Raw genomic sequence first — 16,482 nt, 5'->3', positions numbered from 1 at the left:
GTGAAACCCCTCAAAACCAGACCCTCTGTAAACTGGACTTCCCTTTAAACCAGACATTTTTCATAGTCCATTTTTAAATATTAGTACTGAACATCTGTCCCAAACCAAGCCACTGATCATGCCAGAGACCCAGCTTGGAATAGACATGCCTGAACCTTAAATAGGACATATATGGGCATGTTAACAGAGTACAGGATCAGTACTCAACAGAACCTCTTTAAACTGGATACCCCTTAAACTGGACTGTCCAGTTTAGAGAGGTTTCATTGTATATGTATTTTCTAACAGACAGGACAATACCTTTGACTTACAATAACCTTTGTCACAGTACATTGCTATGGAGACGTGCAGTCATGGAGTATGGTTGTATAATATAACAGTAAAGAGACAAAGGGTTCTTTGAGAACAATGACCGGCCTCGGTGGCGCAGTGGTTAAGCCATCAGACTACAGGTTGGTAGGTCCAGGGTTCGCAGCCCGGTACCAGCTCCAACCCAGAGCGAGTTCTTAAGGCCACTACATCCTCTTCTCTCTCACTAACCACTAACCAACTAACAACTAACTCACTGTCCTGGACAGACAGCTGAGGTGTGTGACAAGGAGAGCGTGCTTGAACCTTAATTGGATATAAGCACGAAAATAAGCTGAAATGAAAAGAAAAGAATGGAGCCCAAATCCACTGTACACCCCAGTAATCAGGCAACATGCCATTGAACTACGTCACCGAGGATGAGGTACTAAGCTACAGCTAGCTAAACATAGATGATCATTCCTTAGTTTAGCCATGATCAGTCCATACTTAAATTCACCCATTATTAGTCCATAATTTACCTGTGACCTTTTAATCCTTTACCCATGATCAGTCAAATGTTTATCCATGATCAGTGCATTCTTTTTTAGCCATCAGCAGTCCATACCTTTCCCACGACTATAGTCTCTTCTTTACTCCTGATTAGCCCATGCTCTACCATCTAAAATGTGAGCTTTATACTCCTGATTAGCCCATGCTCTACCATCTAAAATGTGAGCTTTATACTCATGATTAGCCCATGCTCTACCATCTAAAAATGTGAGTTTTACTCCTGATTAGCCCATGCTCTACCATCTAAAATGTGAGCTTTATACTCCTGATTAGCCCATGCTCTACCATCTAAAATGTGAGCTTTATACTCATGATTAGCCCATGCTCTACCATCTAAAAATGTGAGTTTTACTCCTGATTAGCCCATGCTCTACCATCTAAAATGTGAGCTTTATACTCCTGATTAGCCCATGCTCTACCATCTAAAATGTGAGCTTTATACTCATGATTAGCCCATGCTCTACCATCTAAAAATGTGAGTTTTACTCCTGATTAGCCCATGCTCTACCATCTAAAATGTGAGCTTTATACTCCTGATTAGCCCATGCTCTACCATCTAAAATGTGAGCTTTATACTCCTGATTAGCCCATGCTCTACCATCTAAAAATGTGAGTTTTACTCCTGATTAGCCTATGCTCTACCATCTAAAAATGTGAGTTTTACTCCTGATTAGCCCATGCTCTACCATCTAAAAATGTGAGTTTTACTCCTGATTAGCCCATGCTCTACCATCTAAAAATGTGAGTTTTACTCCTGATTAGCCCATGCTCTACCATCTGAAAATGTGAGTTTTACTCCTGATTAGCCCATGCTCTACCATCTAAAATGTGAGCTTTATACTCCTGATTAGCCCATGCTCTACCATCTAAAAATGTGAGTTTTACTCCTGATTAGCCCATGCTCTACCATCTAAAAATGTGAGTTTTACTCATGATTAGCCCATGCTCTACCATCTAAAAATGTGAGTTTTACTCCTGATTAGCCCATGCTCTACCATCTAAAATGTGAGCTTTATACTCCTGATTAGCCCATGCTCTACCATCTAAAATGTGAGCTTTATACTCCTGATTAGCCCATGCTCTACCATCTAAAAATGTGAGTTTTACTCCTGATTAGCCTATGCTCTACCATCTAAAAATGTGAGTTTTACTCCTGATTAGCCCATGCTCTACCATCTAAAAATGTGAGTTTTACTCCTGATTAGCCCATGCTCTACCATCTAAAAATGTGAGTTTTACTCCTGATTAGCCCATGCTCTACCATCTGAAAATGTGAGTTTTACTCCTGATTAGCCCATGCTCTACCATCTAAAATGTGAGCTTTATACTCCTGATTAGCCCATGCTCTACCATCTAAAAATGTGAGTTTTACTCCTGATTAGCCCATGCTCTACCATCTAAAAATGTGAGTTTTACTCCTGATTAGCCCATGCTCTACCATCTAAAAATGTGAGTTTTACTCCTGATTAGCCCATGCTCTACCATCTAAAAATGTGAGTTTTACTCCTGATTAGCCCATGCTCTACCATCTAAAAATGTGAGTTTTACTCCTGATTAGCCCATGCTCTACCATCTAAAAATGTAAGCTTTATACTCCTGATTAGCCCATGCTCTACCATCTAAAAATGTAAGCTTTATTCACAATTTTCTCATACGTTTCCCTCTGGTGTCCTATCCATTACTCCTGAATCTCTTAGCCTAATAGAGGTGGGATTATAGCTCAGTGGTAAAACACCCAACATTGACTGCTACACCAGAGGTCATCTAGTATGACATATTCTGTCTATGAAAAACTGCATAATTTAAAAGATATCATGCAACAATTTGGCATTGGTGGTTTAGCCATCAGACATTAGGCTGATATGTTTTGAGTTTGCCTCCCGGTATTGGCTTCCATCCAGAGTGAGTTTAAACAGCTCAATGGGCAAGTGCAAGGCCACTATATATACACCAACGTTTCCCTCACTAACCATTAACAACAAGCCACTACCCTTTGTCCTGGACAGACAGCCCAGATAGAGGAGGTGTGTGCCCAGGACAGTGTACTTGGAAGTTTAATTGGATATAAGCACGAAATGACATGCAATGTAGTCCAATATAGTCCACAACTCCACTACTCCTTCCCTGTCAAGGGAAGAACTCTCTGGCAAATTCAGAAATTGTGCCCATGACAATCATGCTTGGACGGTTTTCCCAAATTACCCATAACCATACCTGTTTGGTAGGAGTAGTCCAAGTGGCAGTGGATTGTCATCTCTCACTGTCTAGACCCAAGTGTTGAAATAACCACATGTTCCACACGTGTAATAGCTCATGTAGTTTAACATGTGCCAAGGTGTATAAAATATTCCTTTCCTCATAGCCTTATGCACCAAACATAAAAAGCCCTTTTAAGGGCTAACCCAACAACAAAAAGGTTTCAACCATTGAGGTGCCATCTACTTTGGACATATATCATTCATCAGCTCGACAATTCCTTTAGGCCGAATGGCTGCAAATTAAAAGCACAATCTCTTAAATACATTTCATATGCAAAACAGTTAATTTTAGCTATATAATCCCTAAGGGAAACATTGCAAATTCTGTACCACCAAACACATCCCTCACACACTAGTCGGACTGCCAGTGCTACCTCGCTCCTTCCAGTGTGGACAATCCCCCCTTCACCCTCCCTCAACCCTTTCCTTTCCTGGACGGAAAGAAAGAAAAGAAAGAAATGTTTTATTTAACAATGCACTCAACACATTTTATTTATGGTTATATGGCATCAGACATATGGTTAAGGACCACACAGATATTGAGAGAGGAAACCCGCTGTCGCCACTTCATGGTCTACTCTTTTCAATTAGCAGCAAGAGTTCTTTTATATGCACCATCCCACAGACAGGGAAGTGCATACCATGGCCTTTGCTATACCAGTCGTGGTGCACTGGCTGGAATGAGAAATAGCCCAATGGGCCCACCAATGGGGATCGATCCCAGACAGACGTGATCTGAATGTGCATGTTACACTGCATGAACTTGAACTAGTCTAACTTTACTTCACCACATGACTTACTATAGCCCATATTTTACTCATTAGTGATCCATATACTTTACTCATGGTTAGCCAACAGTATACTCATAATTAACATATGGTTTGAGCAATTAACCAGCTCCATTTTACCCTGGAAAAAAAATTCATCCATATTTTGACCATACAGTGTTTGTGGAATATTCCAGTGGGAATGTCCAGGGGAATAAAAAAATCTACAGATCCCAAGAGGCGCGTGGAAGAAATGTGTCCATCACATGTATGCTGCATGTGGTAGGGCTTTAGCCATTACAAACAGAAGTCTGTGCTACTACTTCTAAATATTTTGGAACTCAATCCATGTGCAAGATTAAGTAATTGTTTGGAAGTGTTTGGGATAAGTGTGCAGGTGTAAAAATACCACTGAATATCCTTTGTTGTGGCAGATTCTGAGACAGATGTCTTTGGGTGGAAGCAGTGTTTTCCTCTGGCGCCAGTCTGTTAGGCAACCGGAGAGTGCAAATGAGTTCAAGAGGAACACATTAGAAACATGTTTGGAAGCATTTGGTTTTGTTAAAAGAAGATTTACTCTTTGTTACTGTCTATGGAAAAATGTTAATCTCTTTTTTAAGATGGCAGAATGCTGACTACACAGCCAGTGGTTAGCAGTGTTTGTTATGTTTATAATCTTTGATGATTTAATGTGTACATTGTGTATGTTTGAATGTCACTTTTTTATTTTTTAAAATTTTGTACAGTTCACAAAAACTGTAAGGCTTGTAATCAACTTTTGTAACTTTGTAATGAATACATGTACCTTTGGATGGATGGGTGTTTTGTAAGCAATGATTTGTTCAAGCCTAAAATATTCCATCAAAAATAATTTTATTGTAGCTGAAATGCTTGATTATTTGTTCAGTCTGAACATTGGAATTAGGATTTATATGGTTATAAGGGTTAAGGAATTATGGGTAAGGTTAGTTTTAGACTTAGAATAAACAATCTGGAGTATTTTATATTCTATAATTTTCTGGCAGATTCAATAGAACAGGACTTATCTGCCCAAGTTTTTGGCAACTCAGAAACATTTAACCCACCATGTTTATTAACCTAATTGTCAAACGCAATTGTTTTACCAAAATATCCACTTTCACCTTTACTATTTAAAAACACACATTTTAATTTGTATGTAATAGGTGTTGGTATAAATTGCTCATGTTGGCAGTGGCTAATGTCCCTATAATGGACAGAACTCTCTGGTGAAGTCAGAGGTTGTGCCCACGACAGGCATGCTTGAACAGTTCTCTGATGGAAGCATGCCCAAAATTACCCACCCACAGTGGCTAATGGGAATTTCCACTGAAGGGATTCGAACCATGGACCCTCTGTATGAGAGTCCAACACTTTACCAACTGAGCTAATAGGGACATTTCCACTACTATGGTATCCCTGCTATCTAAATCCCGGATCCAGTCTTGAAGAATATCTTGGTAATATTAAGATTACAGCCTGCCTGTCTGTCTGCCATGTTGGTAATTTATTAAATGTTCCCATTTGCTGATGTCAAACAAAGACATAAATGTTTTCAATTACATGATGACTGTTGAATTATACTGCCAGTAATTCTACACATCTTTAGAATTAAAAACAAATCACACATTTATGGCCTCTACTGTAAATTTAAGGCAGTCGATCTGGGCAACCAATTTTCTTAGAATGCACCCATTAGACCTAGATTTATCATTTGCCGTTGACATGACAAACATATGTGTGCTATTTTTATTTGTTTTTGTTTTTTTATATTGTTAACTTTATTTCTCTGAAATAAAGAATTCTGTACATCTATACATACAATATTTGATGTTTTGTGGTAGTATCCTGGGCCATTCATTTGAAAGAAATGTTTTATTTAACGATGCACTCAACACATTTTATTTATGGTAAATGGCGTCAGACATATGGATATAAGGACCACACAGATATTAAGCGAGGAAACCTGCTGTTGCCACTTCATCGGCTACTCTTTTCGATTAGCAGCAAGATATCTTTTATATGCACAATTCTATAGACAGGATAGTACATACCACAGCCTTTGATATACCAGTTGTGGTGCACTGGCTGGAGCGAGAAATAGCCCAATCAGCCCACCAATGGGGATCGATCCCAGACCGACCATGCATCGAGAGAGCACTTTACAACTGGGCTACATCCTGCCCCATTTTTTATTTAACAACGCACTCAACACATTTTATTTATGGTTATATGGCATCAGACATATGGTTAAGGACCACACAGATATTGAGAGAGGAAACCTGCTGTTGCCACTTCATGGGCTACTCTTTTTTATTGGCAGCAAGGGATCTTTTATATGCACCATCCCACAGACAGGGTAGTACATACCACGATCTTTGATATGCCAGTCGTGGTGCCATTCATTTGAATTAAGGAAGGAACGTTTTTATTTAACAACACAATGGGTTATTCTTTCTAATTAGCAGTAATGATCTTTTATATGCACAGCATCTCACAAACAGGATAGTATATACCATTGCCTTTGTTACACCAGTTGTGGACCACTGGCTTGAACGAGCCCACCGACAGGGATCAATTATGTGAATTAAGAGTTTATCTCTATATCAAAGTGAATAAATTCCTTAATAAGCATCAAAAGTGCATTAATTTGTCTTCAAATCTGGCTGGAACGAGAAATAGCCCAATGGGCCGACCGACAGGGATGGATCCCACACTGATCGTGCATCGAGCGAACGCTGTATCACTGGGCTACATCCCGCTCCTAAATAAAAGAGTCATTATTCTTATGCCAGACTTGAACAATAAAAGTTTGTTCATTTATTACACAGACACTTGCAAATGATACACTGAAAAGTGATGTGATACTTATCCAAATGTGTTTTGTTTTGTGCTTTGAAAAACATTGGATCATTGTAGTTTGACAGACACTTGCAAATCTTACAAAGAAAAAGTGATGTGATACTCAACCAAGTGTGTATTTTGTTTTGTGGTTTAAAACCCCCCCAAAAAAACTTTGATCAGTTTAGCTTGACAGACATTTACAAATGTTACATGAAAAGTGATATCACATACACATGTATACACTTAATCATATTTCTTTTATTTTTCAGTTGTGACAGCTTTTTCTTTTAAAAAATAAAAGAAACGGATGGCAAACTCCATATTGAACTGCAAAACACCACACCCAAGCACTTACGTGTCCAAAATAACAGAACACAGAATCTAAAAAGCCCCTAAGGATAAAAAAATCTGATGCGTGACATTGTTTGTGTTGGGACGATAACAGCAGCCGCCAAGAATCACAGCCTCTAACTGCATGTGCAGTGCATGTATATTTGTACAAGACATGCTTGGAAGCATTCATTCTCTTGAAACACGGGTTTATTTGTAAATGTGCGTACCTGAGATTCCGCAGGGACAGAAGGTAAAAAAATCAAAGTACCGACTACAGGACTGGTGTGTGTACCTGTAGCAGAACCAGGAGTTGAAGCTGATTTAGTGAGACAGGCGATGACTGGCTGATACTGCCGACGTGCTTCGTATTCTGGTCTGGACATTGCCAAACGGTTCCCTGTAACCGAGTGTAAGGTACATGCAGCTAATGAAGAACAGGCATTATCAGGCTATCATGGACATGTTGTGACTAAGTCGAGAAACCCAGTAGCACTGATATACGCTCCAGCATTGTTACGTACCTGGACGGTATCCTTCAGGTGTAATTAACACTGACTGACCATTGCTACCTTCAGATTCTGAAGAGCTGTAGGTTCTACAGGTGTGGTTCAACACAAGTGCATCAGTCATTATAATCTTTGAAAAATTGCAATCCAATTGTTTTTGTTCTATAAAACTTAATAACATATTCTGTACTTAATAACGTACCTCTCACACTCAAAGATATTATTTTATTTAGATCATGGAAAAATCTTACTAAAGGTCAAACCATTCTTCTTCCTTTTTTTTTTCTTGATCTTACTATAAAAATATTTATATTGGATAAGAAGGAGGAAGAAAGAAAAGCACTCTTGGGAAAGGAAAGCACTTTCAGGACATATTGTGTGTGGTCTGATTGGTAACCAGAGGAGGAGTATATCAGTTTTGTGTCTTCTTCGAGGAGAGCTCAGACAAAGGTGTATTATTCTCTGTGAAATTAAGGATGGACAGATCAAATGAATGGAGTGAAAGATAAAGCAGCACAAGGAATGTTTTGATTAAAGGATGACCAAACTGACAACATGAAGGACAACGCTTGGATACAAATTGTCTTCGACATGATCACAGTGTTCTCAACAGTCTTAACATACTCACCAGGTAAGAGGTCATTAATGTTTTATGTATACTCACCAGGTAATAGTTAATTAATGTTTTATGTATACTCACCAGGTAATAGTTAATTAATATTTTATGTATACTCACCAGGTAATAGTTAATGAATGTTTTTTGTATACTCACCAGGTAATAGTTAATTAATGTTTTATTTACACATGCCGAGTAAAAATTTATTAATATTTTATTTATATGACTAGGCAGTTAATGACTATTTTATGTTCATGAGATAATAATTAATAATAACATTTTATATATTTTAAGTTAGTTAATATTTTATGATATATTCATCATGTATAAATTAATTAATAATTTATGCTTATATCATTCCAAGTAACATTGATAATTAATAAATATTTTACGTGTATTCATCAGATAAAAGAGTTCATTAAAATGTTATATATTTATTATTACCTATTACCTGATGAATTTATATATATATATATATATATATATATATATATATATATATATATAAATTCATCATTATTACCTATTACCTGATGAATTTATATATATATATAAATTCATCAGGTAATAGGTAATAATAAATTAATATTTTACATATTGTACTTTTTAATTGATTAAAATATATCATCAACTTTAACATTCAAATTTTACAAATTCACTGTTAGTCATAATATTTAAAAGTACCGATATGAAGAACAATGCATTTTAATTGATTAAAGTAGCAGTACAGTTGAATACAGAAGAGGTTATTTAAACTTTCAAATAAGAAGTCATGGGGATTGATCCTATGACCTGGCACACATGAGTCTGAAACCCAGTCACCGAATTATATGTTGCTTTGAGCCTCACTTTTAACTTCTTCCACCTCATTACTTCCAAATATCGTAATGACTGCACAAACTGATGAATAAATCGGCGTGGACAAAAAAGTGCATGTGAATAGGTCAACAATAAGCTGCGATATAGATTTTCCAATTTACCAGCGGCGCAAATAAAAACACATTAAAATTTGACTGAAATAACAAGACAGAACACCGATGATCAAGGATGTGCATTTCAGCATTAAAAAAATCTCTCAACTAATTCGCGAGATATTGATCTACCTGTTGAGGCGGCTAAGTTGTTTATTTGGTAATCCAAGCGTTTCATCCGGTGTACCAGAGAATCCGCATATAGCACAGCCCCTCCAGGTACGTCAGTGGAATTATTTGTACAACAGTGTTACCCCCTTCTAAGTACATCAGTATAGTTATTTGTACAATAATGTTCTTCCTCTTGTATATATTAATTTTGGTCCATCCATTCATCCACAACCATTCATCTTTATATCCATCCATCCATCCATCCATCCATCAACCACCCATTCATCCATTCACCATCCATCCATTCACCATCAATCCATGTATCCATCCATCTATCCATCCATCAACCATTCATTCATCCATCCATACATCCATCATAACCACCAATTTATTGACCCACTCACATACCTACCCACCCACCCACTCATAAAAACCCACTCACCCAAACCCACCCATCCATCCATCCACCCGAAACCCACCTATCCATCCATCTATCGATCTATTCAATCACCCATCTATACATTTATCAATCCATATTCATTTATCCATCCATCCACCACCCAAAACCCACCCATCCATCCATCCATCCATCCATCCATCATAACCATCAATTCATTGACCCATCCATTCATCCACTCACTCACATACCTACCAACCCACCCAAACCCACTCATAAAAACCCACCCACTCAAATCCACCCATCCATCCATCCGTCCGTCTGTCCATCCATCCATCCACCCAAAACCCACCCATCCATCCATCTATTCAATCACCCATCTATACATTTATCAATCCATATTCATCCATCCATCTATCAACCAAAATACCACCCATTCATCCATCCATCCATGAGTCCACCTATTCATGTATCCATCCATCCATCCATCCATTGGCCCATCCATCCTTCCTTTCATTTATCCATCCATCATCTCTCCATCAATCAATCAATCAGTCCACCCATTCATGCATCCATCCATCCATCCATTAGTCCATCCATCCATCCATGCATACATCAATTCACTTATCATCCATATATCCATCCATCCATTCATACATCCATCCTTTCATTTACCCATCCATCATCCATTTATCCATCCATCCATCAATCAGTCCAACTATCCATCCATCCATCTCTCCATCCATCCATCTATTCGATCACCCATCTATACATTTATCAATCCATATTCATGCATACATCTATTCATTTATCCATCCATCCATCCATCCATCCATCCATCCATCCATCCATCCATCTATCCACCCATAATATATCGCATCTATCTATACATCCATTAATTCATCCATCCACCAATTAATTAATTCATCCATCCATCCATCCATCCATCCATCCATCCATCCATCCATTCTATCCATCCATCCATCCATCATTCCATCCATTCTCCCACACATCCCACTCAGCTATCTACCCAGTCATGAATCATGAATATTGCATCTCTCTTTCACACCATCGACTGTTACATCCATCGGTTTGTGTATCGTTTCTAGGGTAACAATACCTGTGAGACTTGGAAAGTACAAGAAAGTGACACAGGGGACACTACCTGACTTTATAAACAAAATCACACACACTGCACTTGATAAAGGTCAACCCATTAGGGAAGTTACTCGTTATAACAGTCATCAATATGGAGGGCTTCAGGGCAACAGAATATCAGAAACCTCCTCCTAGACAATAAAGTTACTCAGTCTTAATACTCATCAAGATCATTTATCCACCCATTTGTGTTAATTCAACACTGTGTAATAAATAGAGAACAATACACGAGTGGCCGTTAGATACCATTTATCTCACAACGAGTTGTTTATATAGAGAATAATACATGAGTGGCCGTTAGATACCATTTATCTCACAATGAGTTGTTTATATAGAGAATAATACATGAGTGGCCATTAGATACCATTTATCTCACAACGAGTTGTTTTAAAATGTATATAACGAGCGAAAGCGAGTTTGGTACATTTTTAAACAATGAGTATATGCACTATCCCACAGACAGGATGGTACACACCATGTTCTTTGATGTACCAGCCGTAGCGCACTGGCTAGAATGAGAAATAGCACTATGGGCCCACTGATAGGGATTGATCCTAGACTGACCACGCGTCAAGTGAGTGATTTACGATTGGACTACATGCCGCCTCTGACCACTAACAACTAGTGGTAACTATATAACCCACTGTACTGGACAGAACTTTAACAACTCATTGGGAAGGTGTACGGCCACTACACTGACTTCTCTCTAACCAACCACTAGCGAATAACCACTAGCGGTAATTCTCTGGCATGGACAAACAGCCCAAATAAATGAGGAATGTGTGTGTGTGTATGCTCGAACCTCCATTAAATATAAGCATATTAAAATGAATGATACCTTTACTCAATCATTGTCCATCCTTTTACATGGCATTAAGAACAAACGATTTACCATGAGGATGTTACCCAAATCACTGGTGCTTGTGTTTGTGCTTGGGCATCGTTAAACATCCATTTATTCATCCATTATGGATAAACGAAAACTGTCTGGAGTTATTAACACCGAAATCTGGAAGCAAAACCGATTATCGTACCTCACGATGAGGTAAAATACACATTACCCATTTTTCCCTGAGCTACACATGTTGATACTGATGTTTGTTTTGTCAGGGCATAACCAAAATACAAATGCTAAATCACTGTGGATACCCTTTTACTTGAGTAACTAGAAAAACACTGACGGGATGAGAAAACCATTGGACAGATCTGGCTGGTGATGTGGCTGATGTTAAGGAGAAATGAGTGTCGGTGCTCGTAATTTGTGTAAAAGTTCTTTGATACCTTGTGCGTCCTGTTTTCATAAACTGTCTACTCATGTAGTGTCAGCGCTGATGCGTTCAGGTGTGCACAGCAAGGGGAAGGAGTGGTCATCTGATGACACCCCAGCACATTGTTGAATCAGTGGCCGAGAGAGAAGTGAGGAAAGGAAGGGAATATTTCCTTAAAGATATTTGAGCACATTTTAAACTGTGGCTGTTTGTTTGGTATCTAACATATTATTATGAAAGAGAGAGAGAGAGAGAGAGAGAGAGAGAGAGAGAGAGAGAGAGAGAGAGAGAGAGAGAGAGAGAGAGAGAGAGAGACAGAGAGAGAGAGAGAGAGAGAGAGAGAGAGAGAGAGAGAGAGAGAGAGAGAGAGAGAGAGAGAGAGAGAGAGAGACAGACAGACAGACAGACAGAGACACAGAGAGAGACAGAGAGTCAGAGAGGGAGAGTGCGAGAGAGCGAGAGAAAGAGAATGAAGCAAGAGAGAGACAGACAAACACAGACACAGACAGACAGACAGACAGACAGACACAGAGAGAGACAGAGAGTCAGAGAGGGAGAGTGCGAGAGAGCGAGAGAAAGAGAATGAAGCAAGAGAGAGACAGACAAACACAGACACAGACAGACAGACAGACAGACAGACAGACGCACGCACGCACGCACGCACGCACGCACGCACGCACGCACGCACGCACGGACGGACGGACGGACGGACAGACAGACAGACAGACAGACAGACAGACAGACAGAGACACAGACACACAGACAGAGAGACAGAGGCAGAGAGATAAGTGGAGAGAGAGACAAAGAGTGATATAGAGGAAAAAAGTCACTGCTTTCAAATAAGCTACTTCTACTAAAAAGCAGCAGTGGATCTTTCCCATTCATATTCATTTTGTGCAAACTTTTTGGGATGAGAACAAACTGCCACATCCACTGATAACAACAGATCCATCAACCTATTGCACCTACAGAGTAGTGTCAAAATAACCATAATATGTTACAAATCAATAGCTGTATAAACAAATATAGTTTTGCTTTTCGTGTCCACTGATCTCCTATACTGGAAGTACCCCTGAGTTACAGCAGTGGGGAAACACTGATGATGATCTAAATCCAAGTATCCATGTATTACCAAATAGCTGTAGTTTAAAATGTGCTGAGGTGTCATTAAACAACCATTCCTTTTCTTTTTAATCACTGATCTACACCCTGCCCTGGCCATGTCCCTGGAAGAAAGAAATAACTGTTTTACTTGTATTTAACAATGTACTGAACACATTGTAATTATCGTTATATAGGACATATGGTTAAGGACCATATAGATAATTAAGAGAAGAAACCCACTATTGCCACTTCATAGGCTATTCTTTTTGATCAGCGATGAGAGATCTTTTATTTACACCATCCCACAGACAGGATAGAACATATGACAGCCTTTGTTACACCACACAACTGGTGTAACAAAGGCCGTGGTATGTACTATCCCATCTGCAGGATGGTGCATATAAAAGATCCCTTGCTGCTAATCGAAAAGAGTAGCCCATTAAGTGGAAACAATGGGTTTCCTCTCTCAGTATCTGTGTGATCCTTAACCACATGTTTGATGCCATATAGCCATAAATACAATGTGTTGAGTGTGTCGTTAAATAAAACAGTTCCATATAGATAATTAAAAGGGGAAACCCACTATTGCCACTTCGTAGGCTATTATTTTTTATCAGCGATGAGAGATCTTTTATTTACACCATCCCTCAGACAGGATAGAACATACAACAGTCTTTGTTACACCAGTTGTGGAGTACTGGCTGGAATGAGAAATTGCTCAACTGACCCAGCAACGGGGATCAGTCCTGGATTTGTTGCCATCAGACAAGCATTTCCCCCTGTAGACAAAACACCTAATAGTTTAAGGTAGTATTAAACCAAATAAATTCCAGCTGGGTCAAAGTTCAAGGTGCACCCAACAGTTGATATAGAAGTAAACACCACAAATCCAGTGATTGGTGATAAATGTGAGTGTGTTGGCTATAAAAAAGACCCTGTTTTATCTGGGGGAAAATGTATGCAATTTTATTTCATCTAGTACCACTGTGTCAAGTAGCCTTGTGCTTGAAACATGTATGGGGTACCTGTAAAAGAAAAGTATTCTAATTTTGTGTGGAACTAGGGTAGTCATAGATGCTACCGGTTATGTCATAAATGAGCAGCTTGACCCCTCATTTTTTTCTGATTCACTTTAAGGGTAAGGGCTGGTAGTATTTATATCAGTGGCATTTATGTCAATTGATACGCCACATGTAGGAGTTTTGGCCACATATTAGGATTTGATTTGGTAATATACAGAGAAATAGCCCATTGGGTCCAACAACGGGGACTGATCCTATACTGACTGTGCATCAGGTGTATGTATACGTCCCCACTGAGCTTCTTCCCCACCCCACCCCAAAGTGTTCCTGAGTTACAGTAGCAAGGAAAGGACATATTGCACACAAGAACTATCAGTTGACCAAAAAAGTTACTGGAGACTTTTTGCTCATTGATAGCTAGCTCTCGTGTGCGAGAGATTTTGATGAGTTGTTTGCCTTGTATGGTCATGAGGAAAATATCTATCGGATTATATATTTTTGGCCATGCATGGCAAAAATCTCACCATGTGTGGGCTATGTGAGCTATCAGCTATACTGAATTTACCAAACTGACCAATGGAAACATAAATATTTCAGAGTGACCAACCTAATGGAAATACTTGTACAGAATTTTTTGGTATTTTCATTTTTAAGCATGCGAATGCCCCTTTCAAAACAATAGTTTAAAGCACGCAAAAACACCATTTTCAAACAAAAATAAAAATAAATAAACAGCGCCATGTTTGACATATTTAAAAAATAACTACAACCAAAGAGATACGCAACAATAATTGTTTTTATTATTTATTGGAATGTTATGTATTCATTAATAAAAAGGCTTGTCTAGTAAAACATGCTAAATATATTCATCAGTGTAAATGAAGTTCCTATACCTAGTATAGCAATTAACAGCATTATCACACACACACACACACACACACACACACACACACACACACACACGTCATTTGCTCCAGAGTGACGTCATTGTGACAGTTGTAAGTGAACTAGCTCAGCACTCATCGTGTGTGATGAAATTGCTAAAAAAAATAAAAGATAAAAGTTTATTGCATATACATTCCATACACGGAAGTGCTATGAGCTGAACAAAAAGTCTCAAGTAATGTTTTGCTCATCTGATAGTGCTCGTGTGTGTGGTAGGCTTTATGATAGAACCCCAAGTATCACCATGTGTTTGCTCAACAGATTTCCCCCCAGTCAGCCACTGTAACAAGGTGTTGCCAAATATTGAGTCGGCAGTGCTCAAATCTAATTTAGCGAATATTCACTCCCCTCGCTTGTTGATCCATCTCGTTGATGCTTTGTTGGAGGTGGCCGAAACCAGCCTCCTTGGGCCGTGGTGCTAGGCACCTTCTCTCTTCTCTCTCAGCTGTAATTGAGAAAATTGAAGCACTTAACTCGAGGTCGATTAAACTGAGTTGGTGATAATTAGACAGGAAAATGTAGCATCACATACATGTGAAATGATTGGGAAACACTTCTGGCTTTAAGATTATACCACTGTCTGGGCAAGATCCAAGTGTTTTGTTTAGCAGATGCAGTGAGTTTGTAATAATTTACCAAGTCCATTTGGGGGGTTTTCATCTACAATGTCACTTTTTGGGGGTAACATTTCAACCCCTGCAATTAAAAAAATGTCCACAGCAAAAAAATATTCTGTGGAGAAAAATTCTAATATAGTCCACACCAAACAAAGAGAATGAAAAAGTTCAAAGCAATCTCCATGGCACTGTATTATATACCGTATATTGCCGTGTATTAGCTGACTTCTTGGATAAGCCGACCTCTTAGTTTGACCCTAAATATCCAGTACAAAATCATCGGCCTTGTGTATAAGCCGAAGTCATCTTTTGTCAAGCTGTATGTTGTATCGATTTCAATAATACTGTCAACAAATAGACATGTGCTTTTCTTGTTCATTACATTTGTTTTCCCTTTAACTATTACAAACACGGTAATCGCGATCGCAATCAATCATCAATGTGGCAATGCTAACATCTACCATATGCCGTGAAAAATAATTTAGAATTGATAAAGCATAACAGGAAAATAAATAATTCAAGCTGTAACAACATATCACTGCACATAATTTATTTATTTACTGGACAGCAAAAAGTAAAATCATTGAGGCATGTTTAATCCCTCACCACACACACACAAACAAAAGATCACGCGGTCCGTGACTGCAGCTTTTCACTGTATATGGTATGGTCATGTGACAATAGTG

General features: G+C 38.7%; 1 protein-coding gene across 1 annotated transcript in view; it reads left to right on the top strand.

The window, feature by feature from the left end:
* LOC121378371 overlaps positions 1–16,482 on the top strand; it is a 74,525-nt gene that overhangs the window by 2,677 nt on the left and 55,366 nt on the right. Inside the window, exon 2 of the mRNA XM_041506514.1 lies at positions 7,018–8,218. Coding sequence (XP_041362448.1) covers positions 8,143–8,218 — 76 coding nt within the window. The 5' untranslated portion in view covers positions 7,018–8,142. The remainder of the gene's footprint in view (positions 1–7,017; positions 8,219–16,482) is intronic.

Source organism: Gigantopelta aegis, chromosome 2 (assembly GCF_016097555.1).
Source record: "Gigantopelta aegis isolate Gae_Host chromosome 2, Gae_host_genome, whole genome shotgun sequence".
Taxonomy (NCBI): domain Eukaryota; kingdom Metazoa; phylum Mollusca; class Gastropoda; order Neomphalida; family Peltospiridae; genus Gigantopelta; species Gigantopelta aegis.
The sequence above is the reverse complement of the archived record's forward strand: the minus strand, read 5'-3'. Positions and strand labels throughout refer to the sequence as shown.